This window comes from Toxorhynchites rutilus, chromosome 2, assembly GCF_029784135.1.
Source record: "Toxorhynchites rutilus septentrionalis strain SRP chromosome 2, ASM2978413v1, whole genome shotgun sequence".
NCBI classification, from domain to species: Eukaryota; Metazoa; Arthropoda; class Insecta; order Diptera; family Culicidae; genus Toxorhynchites; species Toxorhynchites rutilus.
In genome coordinates this window covers 3491874-3516590 of record NC_073745.1, presented here as the reverse complement: position 1 = coordinate 3516590, position 24717 = coordinate 3491874, and the positions used below count along the sequence as shown (strand labels likewise).

The window sequence follows — 24717 nt, the reverse complement described above, 5'->3', positions numbered from 1 at the left end:
AACCAGAGCAGCAGCGAAATAGAATGAAGCACGATTGGAAAGGAAAAAGAAAAAAAATGAACGAAACATTGGTCGCAGTCTCACACATGCGTAATTCTCGAGCCAGCCAGTCAGCTTAAAAATCCTCGCTCCGCTGCCGTAACGATCATTCTCATTCAAACCGTACAGCACATCGGTTCGCATCACAACACATCAACAAACCAACCCAAGTAACCATGTCTGTCCATGGCAGAGGAGGAAAAGTGAAGGGAAAGGCAAAATCCCGCTCGAACCGTGTTGGCCTGGAGTTCCCCGCAAGGGTAGCTAGGCCGAGCGCGTTAGTACCAGTGCACCAGTCCACCTAGCCGGCGTTATATAGTTTCGGCCGCCGAAGTGATCGAGTTAGCTGGCAAAGCTGCTCGCGACGATAAGAAAACCCGCATTCGGAACAGAACACATTCGGTTCGGTGGACATCAAGACAACAGGCAGTTGCAGCGAGTGGCGAGTGGCAAACGCAATCGCAAAACGGCATCAGGTAGCAGATGAAACAAGTTTGTTCTTTATACAAACTGCTTTGGTGGCAAATCCAGAACAAGGCGGCATCGAGGCCGTTCGAAATGGTATTTTTCAAAACCACGAGTACTAAGTTTTCTAAATTGGAATCTTTCCATAAAACACGGCGCTTTTCAGGGCCATTAAACCTTCCAAAAAAGAGTTTACGAAATACAGTTCAATGCTTTCTAAAATAATATCCAAAATAATAATAAAACACAAATTGATTTTTTCATAATTTGTTTGCCAGGATCTGATGAGTATGTGAATTTGGCAGTTGTTCTGAGCTTATTGATAGTTGGGGACTTTCCTGATTATTCAATTTTCACTAATTCTTAAATTGTTTTCAGATTGCAAGTACAGTAATTTACAATTACTTCGACATTTAGCTAATTGGACGGACATGTAATGCGACATATTTAGTTGGACATTTTTTGTAAACATAGAGTTCGGGGTCCAAATTATGACCCCACATTGAAATTCGACACTGTACCACTGTCATCGCAAATGTACAATTACAGGTTAAAATAGCCTCCAATGCGACACTGAGTGGTGTTTCGGCACGTTGCATTAAATATAATTTACTGTACAACATGTCACAAGCTGGATGGGAAGAAATTTTCCAACTGTGAAAACTGTGGCGAGAGGCAAACGCAATCGCTAAACAGGAAGGTTTAGCCGAACAAGATGGGGATATCGAGTGATAGCAAAACAATAAACTCTTTAGATTGAAGATAATTTTGTGATCCTGAAAAGGACCTTTTTTAGCCTGCATGTGAATCCAACGAGCGAACAAATCGTGATGAATCTATTTTTTTGCCATCGCTGCCTTTTAACGCTCTTTCGTTCGTCTCGTTGGACTCGCCCCTTTGGCTGAGTCTGCCGATTTGTCTCTATCCTGTGAGCGTGTACCGCTAGAGTACAAAAGGCGCGGATCCGCTGAAAAATATATCACATGGCACCCGCAACTGTAACATCAAACCTCGCTGCAGCACGTGTGCTAAGGACCACGCCACTGGTGACTGCCCAGTGGACAAAGCTGGTAAAGTGGAGTACAAATGTATCAACTGTGGCGGCGCTCATCAGGGTTCGGACCGGCAATGCCCGAAACGCGAAAATTTCAAACATATCCGCAAGCAGGCGTCTATCAACAATCAACCGGGGCGGAAGAAGGAGAAGTCGTTTAGAGCAGAAGATTTTCCTCCGCTTCGCCCCACTCAGCAAACAACTCATCCAAGCGCTCGGGATCGAGCTGCCCCTCCTCAACGTACCTCCGGCGAGCCCGCCGGACAGCGCTGGCCTCCCACCCCCCCCTGGATTTTGGCGCCCACCACAAACTGAAACCAACTTCGAAAAGTTCACCCCGACGGAGCTACTGGAAATTTTTGACAAGATGACGACCGCCCTCCGCGCGTGCCGCAACAAGCCCGAGCAGATGAATGTGCTTGGTAAGTTTATCATTGAATATGGCTCTTAGGTCTCTGAAAATTGCCACTTGGAACGCTTGCTCGATAAGAGCAAAAGCCATCGAGTTTGCCGATATCGTCGGCAGACACAGCATCGACGTGGGTCTGCTCTCAGAGACCCACCTGAAATCCGGTGACAGTTTCTGGCTGCCGGATCACAACATCATCCGGCTTGATCGCACCAGCTCTAGGGGGGGCGGTGTTGCGGTCATCGTACGGAAAGGCCTGAAGCTTAACATACTTCCGCACGTTCGCACGTCGGTCATCGAGGCGATTAGTGTGGAGGTCGCATTGACAAACGGCAACATCCATTTCATTGCCGTGTACTGTCCTCATCAGTGTCCGAACAGCAACATGATGGCGCGTCAGTTCCAAAATGACTTGACTGCCATCACTCGCACCTCTTCTCGCTCTGTTGTTGGGGGTGATCTCAACGCCCGCCATGAGGATTGGCGGAACTACCGACAAAATCAAAACGGGCGGCTTCTCTTCGACCACGCGCAACATGGGCAGTATGCGGTACAGTTCTCGGACGAGCCAACCTTCACCTCACCTGCGGGAAATCCATCGACTTTGGACATTTTCAACATTTCAAACATCATGCTGACCAAGCCGGTGGCGGTAAACGAGCTCAGCTCCGATCACCTTCCGGTGGTTGCTGAAGTAGGGGTCAACATTGTTCCAGCCATCTACCTTCGAAAGGATTACCATCACGTCAACTGGCTGGCGTTTGGAAGGATGGTGAACCATCACCTCGAGGAGAACCCGCTGCTGCATTCAGTGGAGGACATCGACCAAGCATTAGAGGGACTTCAATACGCCATCTCCGTGGCTGATGTGGCGTGTGTGCGGCGTGTTCCTGTGAGGGGTAAGTTCGTTGCTATTGACTCTCACACTCAACTATTGATCCGCTTGCGAAATGTGCGTAGACGCCAGTTTCAGAGGACCGGGGATCTCGACAGAAAGGAAGAGATGGCCGATCTGAACAGGCAGATTGCTTCCAGGATGGTCTCTCTTCGAAACAACAGCTTCGGGCGCACCGTACAAAACTTGGATGATCGCTCCAGACCATTTTGGAAGGTTGCCAAAGTACTGAAAAACCATCCGAAACCAGTTCCTCCTCTCAAGGTCGGCGATAGTCTCCTCGTTGCGCCTATTGAGAAAGCGAATGCGATAGGCAATCACATTGCATCGTCGCATTTGCTTGGCTCGCATATGGTTAGTCCGCTCGAACAGCAGGTTGCGCAGTGCGTCCAAGAACTAGATACCTCCCCATGTGCCATACCTCGGGAAGATAAGGTCAATGCAGAACAAGTTTGCTCAGCGCTGAAGGCCACTAAGAATATGAAGGCTCCCGGGTTTGATGGAATCTTCAACCTGATCCTGAAAAGGCTCACTCCCAAAGTCTACTCGCTGCTCAGCAACATCTTCAATCGATGCTTGGAATTGCACTATTATCCAAGCATCTGGAAAGAAGCGAAGATCGTGCCGATCCGCAAACCCGGGAAGGATCCAACTCTACCTTCAAGCTACAGACCTATCAGCCTCCTTTCAGCGCTGGGCAAACTTTTTGAAAAAATCATTTTATTCCGATTGCAAAAATTTGTTGAGGTCAACAACATCCTCCTGCCTGAACAGTTTGGGTTTAGACGGGGGCATTCGACTATCCACCAACTAGTGAGAGTGATGAACACCATCCAAAGGAACAGGGCTGTATCCAAGTCCACAGCCTTGGCACTGTTGGATGTCGAAAAGGCTTTTGACTGTGTCTGGCATGACGGGCTTGTATATAAGCTCTGTTCCTTTAACATTCCAATTTATCTCGTGAAAATCATCCGGTGTTACCTTCAGCAAAGGTCGTTCAGGGTATCGTTGAATGGCTGTTTGTCAAACACATTTTCCATCCAGGCAGGGGTCCCGCAGGGAAGTCTGCTGGGCCCTTTGCTGTACAGCCTTTACACCTCTGACACTCCTCCCCTGGGAGATGGCTGCGCGTCCTTCCTGTTCGCAGATGACACCGCAATTGCCGTCAAGGGGAGGATGCCTCGTGAAATAACAAACAGGCTTCAACGATGCCTTGACGCCTTTGTTGAATATGCTAACATATGGAAAATTAAAATCAATGCCTCCAAAACCCAAACAATCATGTTCCTGCACAGGCAGTCTCCCAAACTCAAACCTCCTCCATCTTGCGTTGTGGTGATGAATGGCACAAGGGTTGAGTGGTCCGCTGAAGTAACATATTTGGGGCTAGTGATAGATCAGAAACTCCTCTTCCGTCAGCACGTGGAGAAGAATTTGAATAGGTGTTCCGCTTTGGTTCGATCTCTGTACCCTCTGATCTGTCGACGATCCCGTCTCTCAAAGGTGAACAAACTGGCCGTCTACAATCAAATCATAGCTCCTGCCATCCTTTATGCAATTGTGGTGTGGGGGTCATGTGCTCAGACTCACAGGAACAAACTCCAAGTGGCGCAAAATCGTGCATTGAGGATGATTCTTGATCGTCCTTTTGACACAAGGATCTCGGATCTACACCAAGAGGCTAATATCCAAAAACTAGATGCAATTATGTATGAAACAAAAGCTAAATTTGTTGAGAAATCTAGATCCTCTGAATTTGACCTGATAAAAAATTTGTATATAGTAGATTAGTTAGTTGGTTATTAGTTAGTTAGTTAGTAGTTTATAAGTAGTCTCTTTCAAATTTAATTTCAAACAATACCATTAAAATGGTGAACAACTGTCAAATTATAAATAAGGAACTTTTGCTTAACAGTATGATTTTAAATCCAAAAGCTGAACCGAAGATGTAAAGCCCAGACTGTGTCACTTGAACTGTAAAATATGTATGCAAATAGCAAAACATCTGAATAAAAATGCATTTAAGTTGTAAGAAAAATATATCATTCTCTTTCAAACTGTAAATCAGTGTGGTTGTATGACATCGTTCCACATCACATCGCATCAACGGATTGGTGCCGGAGCACCAGTATACCTAATAGCGGTTATAGAATTTCGGCCGCCTGAGTGCTCGAGTTGACTTGCAAAGCTGCTCACAACAATAAGAAAACCCACCTACAGAACAGAGCACATTCGGTTCGGTGGCAACAACTAGTTTCAGCGAGTGGCAAACGCAATCGCAAAACGGAAGCAGGTAGAAGTCCTACGTCACTCCGGTTATGTCCCCGACATTACCCACCCGTCTTTTTTATATGAGAAAAATACCGAGGATGAAAATACTGACTTTAGGAGGATGAATCAAAAATTATATTCTTATCTTATAATTAAAAAAGACGGGTGGGTAATGTCGGGGACATAACCGGAGTGACGTAGGACTATACAAAGGGGACAGCTTTTGTTAAATATATATTTTAAATATATTGTTTTATTTTCTTCTCCTACGTGAATACCTACCTATCTACCTGAAAAATGGATTAGTTTACTGTTTACTCTTTATGAATATGTTGATGGTTCTGAAAAGAACCTTTGGTGTTGTGTTTTTGTTATCACTCGATATTCCCATCTTGTTCGGTTAAACCTTCCTGTTTAGCTATTGCGTTTGCCACTCGCCACAGCTTTCACAGTTGGAAAATTTCTTGCTATCCAGCTTGTGACATGTTGTTCAGTAAATTACATTTAATGCAACGTGCCGGAGAAACACTTTGCCACTCACTGAAACTAATTGTTGCCTTGATGAGCGCCGAACCGAAGCTGCTCTGTTCTTGATGCGTGTTTTCTGATTGTCGTGAGCAGCTTTGCAAGCCAACTCGAGCACTCCGACGGCCGAAACTCTATAATCGCTGTTAGGTATACTGGTGCTCCGGCACCAATCCGTTTAGCCTAGTTACCCTTGCGGAGCAATCAGTGAATGCGACCAACAGGGAACTGGAGACCTGCACGGTTCGAGTGAGACTTTGCCTTTCCCTTAACTTGTCCTCCTTTGTTACGTCCACGATGCCGATGCCGTACAACCACACTGGTTTACGGTTTGAAAGAAAATAAGATATTTTTTTGGGGTCCGCGTGTTTTATACTCTAGCGGTACACACTCACAGGATAGAGACAAATCGGCAGACTCAGCCAGAGGGGCGAGTCCAACGAGACGAACGAATGAGCGTTAAAAGAGAGCGATGGCAAAAAATACATTCATAGAGGCGAATGAACTGAAAAGTTTAAACCCTCTTAAAGCCAAAAAGAAGAAGTAGAAGAAAATACATTCATTACGATTTGTTCGCTCGTTGGATTCACATGCAGGCTAAAAAAGGTCCTTTTCAGGATCACAAAATTATCTTCAATCTAAAGAGTTTATTGTTTTGCTATCACTCGATATCCCCATCTTGTTCGGCTAAACCTTCCTGTTTAGCGATTGCGTTTGCCTCTCGCCACAGCTCTCACAGTTGGAAAATTTCTTCCCATCCAGCTTGTGACATGTTGTACAGTAAATTATATTTAATGCAACGTGCCGAAACACCACTCAGTGTCGCATTGGAGGCTATTTTAACCTGTAATTGTACATTTGCGATGACAGTGGTACAGTGTCGAATTTCAATGTGGGGTCATAATTTGGACCCCGAAATCTATGTTTACAAAAATGTCCAACTAAATATGTCGCATTACAGGTCCGTCCAATTAGCTAAATGTCGAGATAAGTGTAAATTACTGTACTTTCAATCTAGAAGCAATTTTAATTTGTGTTTTATTATTATTTTGGATATTGTTTTAGAATTTCCTGTATTTCCTAAACTCTTTTCTGGAAGGTTTAATGGCCCTGAAAAGCGCCTTGTTTTATGGAATGGTTCCAATTTAGAAAACTTAGTACTCGTGGTTTTGAAAAAAACCATTTCGAACGCCCTCGATGCCGCCTTGTTCTGGATTTGCCACCAAAGCAGTTTGTATAAAGAACAAACTTTTTTCTTCTGTTACCTGATGCCGTTTTGCGATTGCGTTTGCCACTCGCCACTCGCTGCAACTGCCTGTTGTCTTGATGTCCACCGAACCGAATGTGGTCTGTTCCGAATGCGGGTTTTCTTATTGTCGCGAGCAGCTTTGCCAGCTAACTCGATCACTTCGGCGGCCGAAACTATATAACGCCGGCTAGGTGGACTGGTGCACTGGTACTAACGCGCTCGGCCTAGCTACCCTTGCGGGGAACTCCAGATCAACACGGTTCGAGCGGGATTTTGCCTTTCCCTTCACTTTTCCTCCTCTGCCATGGACAGACATGGTTACTTGGGTTGGTTTGTTGATGTGTTGTGATGCGAACCGATGTGGTGTACGGTTTGAATGAGAATGATCGTTACGGCAGCGGAGCGGGGATTTTTAAGCTGACTGGCTGGCTCGAGAATTACGCATGTGTGAGACTGCGACCAATGTTTCGTTCATTTTTTTCTTCTTCCTTTCCAATAGTGCTTCATTCTATTTTGCTGCTGCTCTGGTTGCCCGTTTTGGTCGGTACAATTTGAGGAGCACAAAATGGACCAATCAAAAATGGGCACATAGTGTATTTTGACAATGCTTAATATTTCACAATTATTCAATTATTTATCTCCAGAAAAATGAAATGTTATTCGTTATGATAGATGCGTAGATATATTTCCTATCAATTGTTGCAAAAACCTTTGCGATCTATTGAGAAATGCTCGAGTTATAAGCGTTCCAAATCTTGCATTTTTTCCTACTTGTTCAGTGCCTAGATTTCCATTTCACCCCCTATATCTTCCGGTTAGACGTAGTCCTACGTCAAAACAAAAAATATATGTATATAAAACAATTAAAAAACATTGTTTTTCAATTCGACTATATACAATTCAAAAAGAAATCGGAGACTGTATATAATCGAGTCCGCCCTGTATAATAATCCAGTGGTGATTTGGCCCTTGTAACAGTTTTTCACGTTTTTTTTTTAGTTTTGTGGTGGCAAAATTTTCAGCACACAAAAAAAGGTCGAAATCGCTGCGCACGGTCAGCTTCAAAATCCATCAGCGTTCGTTCGTGAACCTTTACTAATGAACTGTTCAGTGTTATCCAGAAGATCGAGGCTCATCCCAGCATTTTAGATTGAGATTTGGCGAAATATGAATGCAGATGATCGCTCTGTTGTTTTGCGAATTCGCCCCCAACAAATCATTCGGATTTCTTTGGAGGGTCAGACAGTCCGATCCAGAGAAAGAAGCATTGAGGGGGGAAATTTAGACGATGGTTTCATTTAATTATAAGTCTTCGGAGGGAACGACGACGCATTTCAACGCGGTTCATCCACAGAAGTTTAAAATCACGACGAAAAATGATAATTCCAATCCTCAATATTCCATGGTTGAATAACTCATTCAATGTATGATTTGAAAAACTATTGGCACCAACAAACACTCTATTCTAATAGTAACAACAGCGGCTAAGGCATTCGCAATCAATCCCTAAGTTCAATCATAATAATGCATAAAAACTCTATACTAATAAACTCGACTCTATTCGCTACCATACGCAGGATTTGCAGAGACAAGAGATCACAGCTTTGTTCCGCTCTGTTGCGTCACCCAACAATCAACTATTGTTCGTACACAATACCTGGAATGATGCAACAGATTGGACCAACTGCGGACCAATCAAAAGATGGAGTGGGGGGTCTCTCTAATGCGTCTCAATGTGGTGTGTGCGTGTGTGTGTGTGTGTGCTCTATAAAACATTCGGTTTCATCAGTGCGGTTTTTCCTATGCGAGTGCGGCTGTGGTCCACTAGCTCTAGTTTTCCATGAACATCTTGCAATCTAACCAATCTAAGAACTGCCCAACATGTTACTGCTGGTGAGTGGGGTTGCGGAGAATGGGGATGGTGCTTGCATGATAAATGGCAATTCAATGTATGGTATATAACACAGTAGTGGTGGTGGTACACGTAAAGGACATTTTCTTTTGAGTAGATTTTTTTTTGTGATCTTTTTTCCGGGGTGAGGAAAAATGGGAGGAAATTTCGATTCGGTGAAGAATGATGGCGGAAATAGTGTGAGGGGAAAGTTTCCCGGATGGTAAGAAGAAAAGTAGCAGGTAATGTGACGGAAAATGATAAATCTCGGTGGTCGGAAGATGAGATAGAACGAGAACAGAGAGAGACGAGAGAATAGGAATGAGTACCTTGACATTTAAAACCCTGATGTGCAATCCCGTGCAGCATCGAACCGCAGTGATCGCAAAAGGTTGGTGTAATGAAAGTATATCCTTGCCATTTATGCGGATTTTGTGCCTACAGAAGAGAGAGAGAGAAGATAACAAAAGGGAAGAAACAGAGAGAGAGAGAGACAGATAGATAGAAAGAGACAGCTTCCGTGATGGGTGTTTTCGGGGGGAGACAAAAACTTTAGCGGAAAAGAAAATGTTTGGCCTTAAAAAAAAGATGGCAGCAGCTGATATGGCGCAGAGCGGGTGGGGAAAGTAGGCCATGGAATCGAACTTGCTAGAGGTGTCTGCTTCCTGGGGATGGTGGAGGGAGCTAAGAGCTACTGATGCTAAACGGCAGTTCGTGTCCAGCCGTTTAATTTCCACGCCTACTGCTCTCTTATGGTGCACTCAGCTGTGATACGATACGAAATGGGAAAAGTAGGATAGTTTTACAAGGTGCTACTGCCTGCTTTGTTTGGCTTTATAGTTCTAGCCGGGCTTGGAAGCTAATGCTATTAAAGTATACTACGGCAATTAGCTTATTTCCTTGGATGGGAAAAAGTTCGGACGGCAGGATTTCTTTCTGTTTTTATTTTTTGCTGTTTCTCTTGCAATCGCGCTGCCAGCTGATTAATTAGTTTCATTACAGTACTTTTTTTTTGTTCAGACGAGAACGCAAGAGAAAAAAAATCGCAGCTACGATGCTGAACAAAAATGCTATTATCTATGACTATATTTACAACTATATATGGCTAGAAGATAGAAGACAAGCGTAACTAGCAGTTTTCACCTTTAGCAAAGAACGAAACACTATCGCAAAAAAGAACGCATACACAAGCGGGATACTTCGAAGATTGTTGCTCCCCTTTCTCCTGAATCGAAACTTTAGTCAATGTTATGTAGAATTTCATTAGATTTATCACCAGTATGCAAAGTCACTAAAAATAACCACTCCATTTCCCCGTGAAAATAGGGGCGCTGCACTTTTTCTTTTTCGCTGGGTGTGCAACAATTAGCAAATTACCCCGTTCTTTTTCGTCCCTATTTCCACTCACTCGCTAGATGTAGAGAGAAAAAAAACGCCGTTCCAAGCATAGATAGATATATGTGTGTGTATATGAGTACGTATATATGTATGTATAATGTTGCTACAGATGCACAAACAATGAGCGCTCTTTTTCAAACCGGCTGAACGGTGGAAGAGCGCGTTCAAGCACGAAACAGCATAATGTCCCGTGTTTTGCAAACTCTGTCTGTTTGCAAGTAATTACACAGCGCGAGAACAGTGTTTTAACTTAGGACGACGTTTATGACGATGATGACGATGATGATGGTGTTAATAGCAGTGATAGCAGTATGCCGTTGTATGCCATCTCATGACCCGTTGTGCTGTGTCCGAAATATGTAGCAATGCAGCGAAAGTTGTGTACATGTTGTGAAGCATGATGATATTACGATAATTAAATGCAACGACAATTAAAAGCAATAAAATAATGCGATCATAAATAATATTAGTTCTATTTATGCTTATTATTGTGTTGGTAGTATTGTGTATTGTGATTAGTGAATATGGCATAGTGTTATCTACGATGTAGCTTTTATCAGAACACTTTCGCTCAATACATTCGACAGATTATGATGCCGTTATGCCGATTCCAAAGGCTTGCGATGCTTCGTGGATCTGAATACTATGCATGATTATAATAAAGTTACGTCCAGTTGAGAGTCGTCCAAGTCCAGCAATTTATTCGTTGCGATTTCATATGTTTAGAACCGACTAGAGTTAAGACCAACAAAACTTTTGCAGGCATTATCAGCATTCGTATTACGATAACAGCATACTGAGCTCGCCTAAAAGTAGGCAATTTTCATCCTACTTTCCAATCATGTGCGTTATTATTTTACTTTCATTTCAGGATACTGACCGTTGTTGTCATTCGAAGACTGGCGCTGGAATAAGTGCAAGATAACTGAACAACAACCAGAATTTGAACACTGTTACATGTTGAGCATTGTATTGCTTCTTTAGATATCTCTTTTTTTCTCATCTAATTATTCATTTATTATAGACACTACCAGACTCTTAAAGACACTAATAAACGCAGGTAGACAAAACACAACATTGAGCATATAAAGAAATATAACTTTGACTGAAGTCGATCAAACACATTTCCACAGCACGGGCTTTTGTGCAGTAAAATTGCTCACAATCACTGCAGCCACAGCAGCCGAGAAATTAGCAGCCTCGTTGGAAGAGCATTTCCGATCGAAGAAAGGTTGACACCGATCTTGCCAAAGCACGGGTAATCGTTGCAACCCAATTGAAAACTGTTCGACAGGCAGGATAGGAAAAGTAATTAGAGTAGGGCGGGGCAAAAGTGCGCATTGGCCTTTTAAAGCAAACGAGCATAAAATTTCGACAACGGTGTATTCGTTTGATACATTATTACACCAGCAGCTCAAACATATAAACAAGATACATTTCATGAAAGTGGAAAAAAGTTATGGGGTAAAAAGAGTTTTGTGATGTTTTGATCTATTTTTTTCAGTTTTGAAGATGACGATTAACTTACATAAGATAATTGGAAAGTTCAAAACTACACTGTCAAGGAAACCTTCGTTCTATTAGATTCTTATTCTTATTAGATGATACACTATTCCCACATTCTATAAACGCACCCCCACTTTACGCAAATAACAATGTTTACGCTTTATTTTTATTTTTATTTATTTACTAGCTAACCCGGCAAACTTCGTCCCGCCCATTTACTTGATTAATTCTCGAGTAATGCAGAAATTTGTGTTTTATTTGTATGGCAGCCACCCCTAAGAGAGGGGGGAGGGGTATCTAACCACCATAGAAACATTCATTGCACCCTAAAGTTTCCATATGCCTAATTTGGTTTAATTTGCTTGATTAATTCTCGGGTAATGCAAAAATTTGTGTTTCATTTGTACGGCAGCCCCCTCTAAGAGAGGGGGAAGGAGTATCTTAACACCATAGAAACATTTATTGCATCCTAAAACCTCCACATGCCAAATTTGGTTTCATTTGCTTGATTAATTCTCGAGTAATGTAGAAATTTGTGTTTCATTTCTCCAATGCCATAGCAGCCCCCCCTTTGAGTGGGGGAAGGACTGTCTAACCATCATAGAAACATTTATTGCACCCTAAAACTTTCACATACCAACTTTGGTTTCGTTTGATTGATTAATTTCTGAGTAATGCAAAAAATTGTGTTTCATTTGTACGGCAGCCCCCTCTAAGAGAGGGGGAAGGAGTATCTTAACACCATAGAAACATTTATTGCATCCTAAAACCTCCACATGCCAAATTTGGTTTCATTTGCTTGATTAATTCTCGAGTAATGTAGAAATTTGTGTTTCATTTCTCCAATGCCATAGCAGCCCCCCCTTTGAGTGGGGGAAGGACTGTCTCACCATCATAGAAACATTTATTGCACCCTAAAACTTTCACATACCAACTTTTGGTTAACCTTCCCCGGCCCCAAAAACCCCTACATACCAATTTTCATGTCGATCGGTTCAGTAGTTTTTTTTTTTTTATTCTTTATTATAGAGACTTTCAGCCGTAGGCTGGTTCATCTTTTAGCAGGTTCAGTAGTTTCCGAGTCTATAAGAATCAGACAGACAGACAGACATCACTCCATTTTTATATATATAGATTCAGAATGGATTTAGATTCAACTTCAAACAAATGATCTCTAAATCAACGATAGTCCTACGTCACCCTTGCGGTTATACCATAGATATAACTCACTTCCTTTTTCTTAAACCTCGATATCGTGTACCAAAATACCATCGCGACTTACCGTGAAATGATGCTGTCAGTCTGCCGCCCTACCAGAACAGATATCAACTGTTGAGGTTGGAGACGTTGGATCGAAAGAGAAAGAATGCGGAAGCCGTCTTTGCTGCCAAGCTATTGAACGCCAAGCTTGACGCTCCGAACCTTCTTCCTCTTGTGGACATAAATATTCTTGGTTACGCACTCAGGACCTCCGAATTCTTTCGACTGCCACGATGGAGACAGGACTACATTGGTAATGAACCAGTACGAGCAATCGTGCGTAGTGTCGAAGCCGTGTTTCATTTTTATGAATTTAACGAAAACTCAGCTCAGTTTCGCACAAGGCTCAGAATAAATTAGAATAAGATATTATTCATTAAGATCATGTAGCGTCGGATGAAACAAAACAAAACAATAACGATAATAAAGGGTGTGTCACATCAAATTGCATCACGGAAAAAACGCTGTAGAAATTCGCCCAGTAGACCGATCCTTTTGAAAATTTTAGACAGTAAAATAAAATCTATTAAACAACTTTTGGCATTTTCTTTTTATTCATACTTCGAGCCCAAGCCCGTATGCTCGCACCTTCCTCTTTACCCCGTCCATAAGGTTCTGTACAACGTCAGGTTGTAGTTTTTTTTGAACAGAAATCCATTTTCTCTTGAATTCCGCCTCCGATTTGACAACTTTTGGGTTCTTCCGGAGGGCCTACTTCATAATCGCCCAATATTTCTCTATTGGGCGAAGCTCCGGCGCGTTGGACGGGTTCATTTCCTTTGGCACGAAGGTGACCCCGTTGGCTTCGTACCACTCCAACACGTCCTTTGAATAGTGGCACGAAGCGAGATCCGGCCAGAAGATGGTCGGGCCCTCGTGCTGCTTCAATAGTGGTAGTAAGCGCTTCTGTAGGCACTCCTTAAGGTAAACCTGCCCGTTCACCGTGCCGGTCATCACGAAGGGGTCGCTCCGCTTTCCGCAAGAGTAGATCGCTTGCCACACCATGTACTTTTTGGCAAACTTGGATAGTTTCTGCTTGCGAATCTCCTCCGGAACGCTGAATTTGTCCTCTGCGGAGAAGAACAACAGGCCCGGCAGCTGACGAAAGTCCGCTTTGACGTAGGTTTCGTCGTCCATTACCAGGCAATGCGGCTTCGTCAGCATTTCGGTGTACAGCTTCCGGGCTCGCGTCTTCCCCACCATGTTTTGCCTTTCGTCGCGGTTAGGAGCCTTCTGAACCTTGTATGTACGCAGGCCCTCCCGCTGCTAGGTCCCCTGGACGAATGAACTTGACAAATTCAGCTTATTGGTGACATCCCGGACCGAACTTCTCGGATCACGTCTAAACTGCTTAACTACGCGCTTGTGATCTTTTTCACTGACGGAGCATCCATTTTGCCGTTCTTCACCTTCCGGTCGATGGTTAGGTTCTCGAAGTATCGCTTTAGTACTCTGCTGACCGTGGATTGGACGATCCCCAGCATCTTACCGATGTCCCGATGTGACAACTCCGGATTCTCGAAATGAGTGCACAGGATTAATTCACGACGCTCTTTTTCGTTCGACGACATTTTTCCAAATTTACGAAAAATTGACAGTGAAGCATGGCCAACGTGATCTATACACTCTTATCTGATTATCTGATTATAAGCTGAAGATATAATTCCTAAAAATTAAATTTCTACAGCGTTTTTGCCGTGATGCAATTTGATGTGACACACCCTTTAATTCATCAAGATCCAATAGTATAATATTAGTATCGTGGAAAGAGAGATCAATTTGTGAAGAATGTCAAGTTTCGGACAGAGAAAAAGCATCTGATTTGAAAAAATCCAATTTAGGAATAATACTACGACAATACTCCCTCGTAAAATAGTGACTAATAGTGACTCTTAACTATTTGTGGTCGTTTGTCTGCTCTCAGCCGCCACAGCAATAAACCATGCTAATCTAATATTTTACTCAACCAAGTATCAGTTTATGCTTTCTCTAAACGATATGAGCAGAATTTAACCATTGTAACACTTTGGAGTGATGGAAAAGATTGTTCATAAATATCATAATTGTTGTTTGCATAAATGTTGTTTGTCATGTCCTATTTTATCTGAAGAATCTCATGTAAAAAAATCTTTGTTAAAAGTGAAAAATGCTGATCTTTTAGGATACACATTGTTGGCATTAATTGCACACTTATTGCATCAATGGAAAAGTTGTCTCATATTCCACGGCAAATAAAAATAAAATTATGTATTGATGCATGTATCATTGCTTTTACAAGGAAAAATAATTCCGACCAGTGCAACACCTATGCCCAAACTTAATACGACCGCAAAAGGTTAATATTGAAAATATTATGGTGAAAAAGGTTCTGATGAAGTCGAAAGTATCGAAGTACGTGACAATTTCACCCACGATGTCAGACAACTTCAAAAATTCCAATTGGAAAGGATGAAGTACGTCTATATGGTGCACTATCTTTTCCTGGCCAACTTCACGTGAAGCTTTTAGTTGATACTCGTCCTAAAGGTTGGAACGACCAAAAAGTGCTTAACTTCAACGTAGTATTAATCCCATAATCGATTATTTGAAGAAGAAAAAAAATGGAAATTCCTATTTTCGTTGGCACAGGTGTGTAGAATTATGTGCCTACTTTGTTTTCGGCGCACGCTCTTCAGTTGTCAAAATGGCCTCCTTGCAAGAGGAACGGCGTTTAAAAACTCAGCACGTGCACGAAGAATTTCCGCTTTTGTCGCATGATCAGTTAGCGAAAAAGCTCAATTTGCCTCAAACGACGGTGTCTAAAGTGATTCGAGTGTTTGGGGAGAGGTTGACCACAACTCGGAATCCTGGAAGTGGAGGAAACCGCACCCGACGGTCGTACAGGCAACCATAGCGGTGAAGAGGACATACAGGAGGAATCCAAACGTATCGATCCGGGGTGTGGCAGATAAAGTCGGAGTGTCCCACACCACGGTGCAACGCACCAAGAAAAGAGCTGGGCTGTTAACGTACAAAAAGGTAAAGACCCTAAACCGCGACGGAAAGCAAAACAAATCGGCCAAAACGAGAGCACGGAAGTTGTACACGACGATGTTGACCAAATACGACTGTATTGTTATGGATGACGAGACATACGTCAATATCGACTTCCGAAACCAGCTTCCGGGACAAGAATTCTACACGACGACGTCGAAATGCGCAAAGAAATATCTGGTTTGGTAGGCGATATGCTCGTGTGGAGAAGGAAGTTTACGTCAAAGAGTGCCTCCTAAAACGACTCCTCCCGTTCCTGCAGCAGCACACGGGTTCCGTGCTGTTTTGGCCGGATTTGGCCTCATGCCACTACGGCAAAAAGGCTCCGGTGTGGTGTGCGACCAACAACGTCCAAATCGTGCCTAAGGATAAGAACCCGCCCAACACCCCAGAGCTTCGCCCGATCGACAATACTGGGCCATTGTGAAGCGGAACTTGCGGAAGACAAAAAAAAGTCGTCGGGAGCGAGTAGCAGTTCAAGGCGAACTGTCGTGTAGCAGCTGAGAAGGTCGGCAAATCGACTGTACAAAATCTGATGCAGCATGTGAAAATGAAGGTCCGAGCATTCGTTTTTTCACCGCAGAAGAACTAACCAATTTTTTCAATAATGTAATGTATGAACTTCAAAAAGAAAAAAGACATGATTTTTTTCATCAAAAATAAACACTCTAAACACTCTAAATGTTATTTTGTCTTAGCAGTTTTTGGTCGTTCCACCCTATAGATGGTAATACGTCGTCGGTATTCACTCTGCGATGTAGCAGTCCTCCTCCGCGTCTTTCATTAGTGTTCAGAAAGTGTATGAGCAATTCAATATTTAACAATATTTCCGCAATTCTTTTCCCGTTACTTCCCTTTAGATGGGAAATTAATCAATCACGTGACAAGGCATAGTATTCAAATCCACAAAGCTGCAACCGATTCACACATCATTAACGTTAACTTAATTTAGCCCATATTAAGCCTATTATCCGTTTAATTTGTTGAAATTGATGACATTCTTTGGCCTCAAATGACATTTGAGAGACACTTAATTTCATCGGACCGATGAGAAGTGTAACTGCTAAATGGCGACACTAAACGTGTGCCAAACGTGAGGGCAACAATACTCCACACTCCATCGGCACAGATAATCTTCCAAGAAAAAAAAAATGTGTATGATATTTCGCACCTCCACTCTAAACAGCGATAAACAGATTGTTTACCGCACAGCGAATGTTCGCTGAGTGAGTTCCAAGTTCTCACCATAAAGGGTGTGTCACATCAAATTGCATTACGGAAAAAACGCTGTAGAAATTTAATTTTTAGGAATTATATTATCAGCTTTGGTTTTATAATCAGATAAGAGTGTATAGATCACGTTGGCCATGCTTCACTGTCAATTTTACGTAAATTTGGAAAAATGTCGTCGAACGAAAAAGAGCGTCGTGAATTAATCTTGTGCACTCATTTCGAGAATCCGGAGTTGTCACATCGGGACATCGGTAAGATGCTGGGAATCGTCCAATCCACGGTCAGCAGAGTACTTAAACGATACTTCGAGAACCTAACCATAGACCGGAAGGTGAAGAAAGGCAAAAATGGATGCTCCGTCAGTGAAAAAGATCACAAGCGCGTAGTTAAGCAGTTTAGACATGATCCGAGAAGTTCGGTCCGGGATGTCGCCAATAAGCTGAATTTGTCAAGTTCATTCGTCCAGCGGACCAAGCAGCGGGAGGGCCTGCGTACATACAAGGTTCAGAAGGCTCCTAACCGCGACGAAAGGCAAAACATGGTGGGGAAGACGCGAGCCCGGAAGCTGTACACCGAAATGCTGACGAAGCCGCATTGCCTGGTAATGGACGACGAAACCTACGTCAAAGCGAACTTTCATCAGCTGCCGGCCCTGTTGTTCTTCTCCGCAGAGGACAAATTCAGCGTTCCGGAGGAGATTCGCAAGCAGAAAATATCCAAGTTTGCCAAAAAGTACATGGTGTGGCAAGCGATCTGCTCTTGCGGAAAGCGGAGCGCCCCCTTCGTGATGACCGGCACGGTAAACGGGCAGGTTTACCTTAAGGAGTGCCTACAGAAGCGCTTACTACCACTATTGAAGCAGCACGAGGGCCCGACCATCTTCTGGCCGGATTCAAAGGACGTGTTGGAATGGTACGAAGCCCACGGGGTCACCTTCGTGCCAAAGGAAATGAACCCGTCCAACGCGCCGGAGCTTCGCCCAATAGAGAAATATTGGGCGATTATGAAGCAGGCCCTCCGGAAGAACCCAAAAGTTGTCAAATCGGAGGCGGATTTCAAGAGAAAATGGATTTCTGTTCAAAAAAAACTACAACCTGACGTTGTACAGAACCTTATGGACGGGGTAAAGAGGAAGGTGCGAGCATACGGGCTTGGGCTCGAAGTATGAATAAAAAGAAAATGCCAAAAGTTGTTTAATAGTTTTTATTTTACTGTCTAAAATTTTCAAAAGGATCGGTCTACTGGGCGAATTTCTACAGCGTTTTTTCCGTGATGCAATTTGATGTGACACACCCTTTATTCTACAATCAAATATGCCCAATGAAAATCATCTGGCGTTCCGATTTATAAGGAGAGAAGCGAGTGCGAGCGGTTCTTTTGCGTTATTAATTCGGTGGAATATTGATGGTGCGTCAAAAAATGTTATGGGCATAATTTCACGCGCTACTCGACTTATTGAGCGTATAGTGAATTCAACCTTTCATATCGTTCTCAAGTAGATTGTACGACGAACGTGAATGGTTAAGTGTGTGTGTGTGTGTGTGTGTGTGTGTGTGTGTGTGTGAATATACGTATGTGAGCGCGGTAGTGTTAATAATGTTTCAAATGGTTTGTTTTCGTTGAGAATATTGTATGCAAAATTTGAGCTACAAAGCAACCGATAGTGAAATATTTTCATAGCACTAAGAGAGTATGAGAGCGAAGAAAACATCAAGATTACACAATCGAAAGAGATAAAAAATTGATATGAAAAAACACCGAAATATGTTATTTGAAAATTCTGAATCAAGCTACTAGAATGAAATTTCAGTAGTAAATGGATGCTTAGATTAGATATTGTTATTATCAATTAATGGTTCGTTTTAGTTGTTTGGATGATTTGAGTTTTAACAATTAAGATGACATAATAAAACCGGAAACAAAACAAAAAAAACATAACACAACAGAAACGAAAACAGAAAGGAAACGATAATCGCAAAACTAGCCATCAACACATCATTACCTGAACACTTTAGCCCTTGATGGATCAAACCGTACAACAGCGAACCGCAATGGTCGCAAAAGGTGGGACTCGAATAAGTCCACTCTTTAAACTCATGCTTGGTACGCGTATCCTTGAGAGGTGAACCGCCGTGTCACACGACATATGTAACAAAAGTTGTAAATTAATCTGTCTATTTCCGCAGTCAACGAAATTCCTCCAACAGAAGGAGTCCCTACATCGTTTAGTTGAAATTAAAATTCTCGCAAAACGGAAAACTAAAGACTCTTCCGGCGGTACAAGAAAAAAGACTAACCGAAATCTGTTCGTGGCGGCGATGTGTTCTGTTTTCGAATGATTGATGCTCACTATTCTACAACGGATGAATCAGATCGTGTTTTGTTTGGTTTCGGTTTCCAATCCGATGAAAGTAACACACGATATTTTGTATATATAGATATGTATAGAGAACTGCTTCCACTAGTCTATTCTAGAGATCTTGAAAATCCGACTTTTCTTCGGAGCAAAGAAACAAACTGGTCCAAAACGTACACACCATTCAAAGCCGTTCAAAATAAGGAAATCGACGCTTGTCCAACCAGAAAACTATTCAAAACTGCAGCCGATTCTTGAATGCTTGAAAATAATACAACAAAACGTATGTTTTTGATTTGTTTCTCTTCCTCTACTAAACAGTAATCAAGCATGCAACTGGTTATATCTTATTTGTACAAGATTCTATCAAAGCGCTGCGAGAATATTAAATTCAACTTGTTTTGAATCGCAAAAACTGTAAACGCAGAATGGAACAGTAACAGAACCAAAAAAAAAAACGAACAATTCTTTGAGTAAGCTGCGATATTTTGCCCTAATTCTCGAGGTTGGTTGTTTGCATCGAGAATATCGATACACTTTGGAGCACCTTGAAAGTGGAAAATCATTCAGTTCTAACTCTAAGCTTGCGCGGAAGATTCCTTCTATTGAAAGATGAGAGTGACAAACGCGAACAAGAAACTGTGCACACTTACATCTGAATCCGCGCCCTTATCCGCACCCGGACACTTGAAGGTGACGTACTCGTGGCATCGCTTGTGGACGACGAAGGAGCAAACTGTAAAAGAGAAGGTAAGGACATAATTATTAAGTGTAATTCAAAGATGATAATCGACACTCAAGGTAACATTCATATTATGATTTAATCCTACATTCTATCTAATATATACATACTGAGAATTTGTTATTTTATATCTTCGCGTTGATCATCTTTCAAACTGGTCTTAATATCAATTTGGACGCGATCTGTCATTTAGTTTGACTGTTGCCTTTTTTATGTCAAGAACGTCAAGGACGATCATCAATACCGCTCAGCTTTTGAGACGTGCAGACGTATATTCCCATTGCGCCTATCACAAGTGAAGCATTAACCGTTGATTTTTCTAATACTATACTGTGCCGCGTCGCGTGATCAGTGTTCCGCGATGAGGCGAGAAAACACGTTTAAAATAGACTATTCTCAATTTGCCGTTAAGCCGTCGGTCGAAAAGCTTGTTGGATTTTGTTCTTCAGTTCTCGGATTGAAGATGGAAGACATCAAACGACTTCAGTGCCACAGAGGTGATGCATGTGCGTTCGTAAAAGTCAGTGAATTGGCGATCGCACAAAAAGTCGTCGATGAACATGACGGAAAGCACGAAGTGGAGTGTGAGGGAAAGAAACACACTCTTCGAATTACGCTGGAAGATGGTAGTGTAGGAGTACGTGTTTACGATCTCCCGGAAGATGTATCCGAAAGGAAGGTCGTCGATTTTCTCACTGCGTTCGGTGAAGTAATCTCGATCAAAGAAGTATCGTGGGGCGAAAACAATGAAGCCCAAGGTATACCGCTCGGCATTTGGTCCGCTCGTATGCTGGTAAAGCGAAATATAGATTCGTGGGTAACAATCGACGGAGAGCAAGCGTTTGTCGTGTATAAGGGACAGCTTCATTCCTGCCGCCACTGCAAAGAGCAAGCACACACTGGCATATCATGTGTCCAGAACAAAAAGCTTATTTACCAGAAAAGCTACGCGAACGTGGCGAAGCAATCTGGACATACTAATAGGTCAACCTCCAATCAACAACACAAGAAATCAGCTGGTGAGAGACCGACACAAACGAAGAAATCTACCGCTCCACCACTGACATCATCACAAGTGTTTCCGGAACTGCCGAGTGTTACGAACCAGAGTGAACCCTCGGGTTCAAAAACGCACACAAGTGGGCAGCCCGAAAGCACCTCATGTCCAAAACCGAATGCAAACAGCCAGCCTGTAGCCCAATCTCAACGAACCAAATTGCTAGCGCCACCGCAAGCTGTCGTAGCTGTGGACGATTTTTTCAAAAAACCAGCGTTACGATCGCAGAGCAAGAGTAGCAATGGTAATGAAACAGATGACTCTACCACATCCAACAGCAGCAAATCGAACCGAGGACGACCCGCTGGTAAAAAACCTCGCCGGGAAGATACCGACGGAGAGAGTTTTGAAGTGATGCTAATCTAAATGGCTCCCACATCGTATAACATTTCGTCCATCAACATCGCTACCATCACGAACCCCACGAAACTGAACGCTTTACGAAACTTCGTCCAACAGTCAGAGCCTTGACATCGTGTGTCTGCAAGAAGTAGAGAACGAGCAGCTCTCCTTGCCTGGCTACGTCGTTTTCTTCAATGTAGTGTGGTGGATACGGCCCTTCCGAAAGAAGCAATAAGCATCATATTTATGCAAACATAATGATCAGCAATAACGCGATCACGCCACCCAGGCGATGAACGCGTGTGTGCTGAGTAAGCGTAAAGGGTCACGTAGCCACCACACGAGTTAGCCGTACGAAGAGGGAAGCGAAACAATATAAGGGAGAATAACTCCAACTGCGGAGAGGTGCAGTCGAGTCTTTTAAATACAAAATATCACGTCCGTTACTCGGGACACCACATGGCGATCCTGCCAATTTTGTGATAAGTTAAAGTGATAGAAAAATGGGTTTTTTTAGTGCCGATGAGGTTGTAGCGGCAACCTCGTCGAGTAGTAGCGAGGCCCACCAAACAGCACAAACGGTGGCGCTATGTGTGTTGGCTCTATTCTTCGCCGGATATATTGTGCTAAGAGCAGTGATTAAAATGAATCGGCAACACACGGAAAGAGTAGCTGAACGAGCCGCTCGCCAACTATCAGCGCAAATATGAAAGTAGTGGGTGCCGGAAAAACGCGGAAAATTGTGGACTAAACGATGATATGAATTTAGAGCCAATAGTAAATCAAAAGATTTATGGACTAAGTGAAGTTATGGACAAAGCATGGATACAGAAATTGTGATTATGCAGTTATGGACAAAGCAAGGATACAGAAATTGTGATTTCCGTTTAGAAATTGTGCATACAGTGAGCGATTGATTGGAGATAGAAATAGTACGATTAAACGAGGGTAATTCAACAATAGTCAACAGACTCGTCACTTCAAGGAATTCCAAAAGATACTTCAACTGGAAGGAGAGGATGCAGCTATGAAAGTTTTTCACATCGGACTGGCATCGGAGGCTGGAATTGAAAAATTATGGAACATAAATTTTTGATACGTAGAGAGGTTGGTGAGTGGAATGGAACAATTTTTTATACTGTATGAAGAAGTTGTCAGATTGCACAGCAACTTGAAGAAATTCAACAAACACAAAAAAGAGACTAAAATTTTAAAGAGAAATCGACTAATTAAAATACGTGAAGATATTAATAAATTGATTTATAAGAACAAAGATCTAAGCAAAGACAAATTATTTATAGAGAAAATAAGATTTTTGGGTCATATTATAAAAGAGAGTTTTCAGTTATTAAAATTAGATAAAGACATTGACAACCAGATAGATGTAAATATTTCCGTTTTATTTGAAGATAATAATAAGATGGCGAATAAACTTGATTTAGTGCTAGCCCTTAAAGTAGTTAAACCTTTCGATGGATCGGCAAACACTTTAGCAAGCTACATAGAGAGTGTTCAACTCTTAAAAGACTATTCCTCCGAAGTACCAGAGGCAGATATAATAAAATTCATGAAAATTACTTTATCTGGTGCTGCTCACGGTACCATAGACAATACAAAAACGGTAGATGAAGCTTTTTTAACATTAAAAAATAAATTTGCAGTAAAAATTACACCAAGAGCCGTGGAAAGTGAAATGCTTTCAAAAAAGCAACAGAATAAAACTATTACGGATTTCGGGACAGAGATAGAGAATTTGGCAACGAAATTAGCTTCGGCACATGTGTCGCAAGGCACATTTGTATCAGAAGCGGCTGCTACGAATATTGTTCAACCGATAGCAGTCAGAGCTTTTGTGGAAGGACTTAACGATCCGACTACGCAATTTCTGCTGAGGGCTAGAAACCCCACTAACCTAAACAAAGCTATCTCTGACGCCTTAGAGTGCAACCCAGGTAAATCGAAACCAAGAAATGAAATGGCTTTATGGTGCAATTTTCAGCAATACACTAGAGGAGAACATAACAATAATTGGAGAGGAAACTACAATAATTGGAGAGGTCGCGCGTCTGGATTCAGGCGAGGCCGCGGATTTTTCAGGGGACGTGGAAATTTCCGCAGAGGAAATTTTCAGAATTATAATAACAATGGGAACAGAGGCAACAATTACAACAACAATAACAATAATAGTAACACTAACAACCGCAACAGACAAAATAATACTCACGTGAATGTAGCAGAACAGAACAATACTAGGCAACAGCGGAATGAAGAAGAAGAAGTCAATGTGGTTGGCGAACTTTTTCGTGACTAACTCATGTAATGGATTACTACGAATACCGTTGAACTTACTAGATGATCCAATTAATTTTATTATTGATACTGGAGCAAGTTGTTCAATAATATCAAAAAGACTTGTGCCAGATAATATACCAATTTGTAAGGATAATTCATTGAAAGTTAATGGCATAAATGGTACATCTTGTTCCATTGGAACAATTGATGTGAATTTAGGACACAAGAAATTTAAATTTCCTATTACGTTACATGTTATAGAGAAACTACCAGAAAGCGTTCCAGCTTTACTCGGTACAGATTTTCTACGACAAAATGACGCAATCATCAATTTCAACTCTTTAACTTTAGAATTGAGAAACAATCCCACAACAATAGTAATTCCCTTCATATCTAATAATCGTGCTTTTGTAACTATACCTCCTCGTTCAGAAATAATCACATATGTAATGACTAAATATAAAGAAGACTGTTTGGTTTTAATTAAACAGATCACAACTTCAGTTTTTATAGCTAACTCACTAGCTACACCTAAACATGGTAAGATACCAGTAAGGTTAGTGAATATAGCGGACAAACCAACATGTATCAAATCATTAGACATTGAGGTCAAACCTTTGAAGAATTATAATCAAATCGAAAATATAAATTTTCCTAAGTATGACACAAATAGGGCAAGCGAATTGCTCAAGGAACTTAA

The 24717-nt window shown here is 42.1% G+C and overlaps 1 protein-coding gene across 6 annotated transcripts in view; it reads right to left on the bottom strand.

The window, feature by feature from the left end:
* LOC129764591 (protein kinase C, brain isozyme) overlaps window positions 1–24717 on the bottom strand; it is a 323054-nt gene that overhangs the window by 106543 nt on the left and 191794 nt on the right. For 5 of the 6 annotated variants that reach the window (XM_055763813.1, XM_055763811.1, XM_055763814.1 and 2 more), the window contains 2 exons: window positions 20238–20320; window positions 19231–19342 (listed from right to left, as the gene is read on the bottom strand). In XM_055763813.1, coding sequence (XP_055619788.1) covers window positions 19231–19342; window positions 20238–20320 — 195 coding nt within the window. Of the gene's footprint in view, window positions 1–9127; window positions 9237–19230; window positions 19343–20237; window positions 20321–24717 lie in introns of all 6 variants that reach the window. The other variant, XM_055763816.1, reaches the window with a different exon arrangement.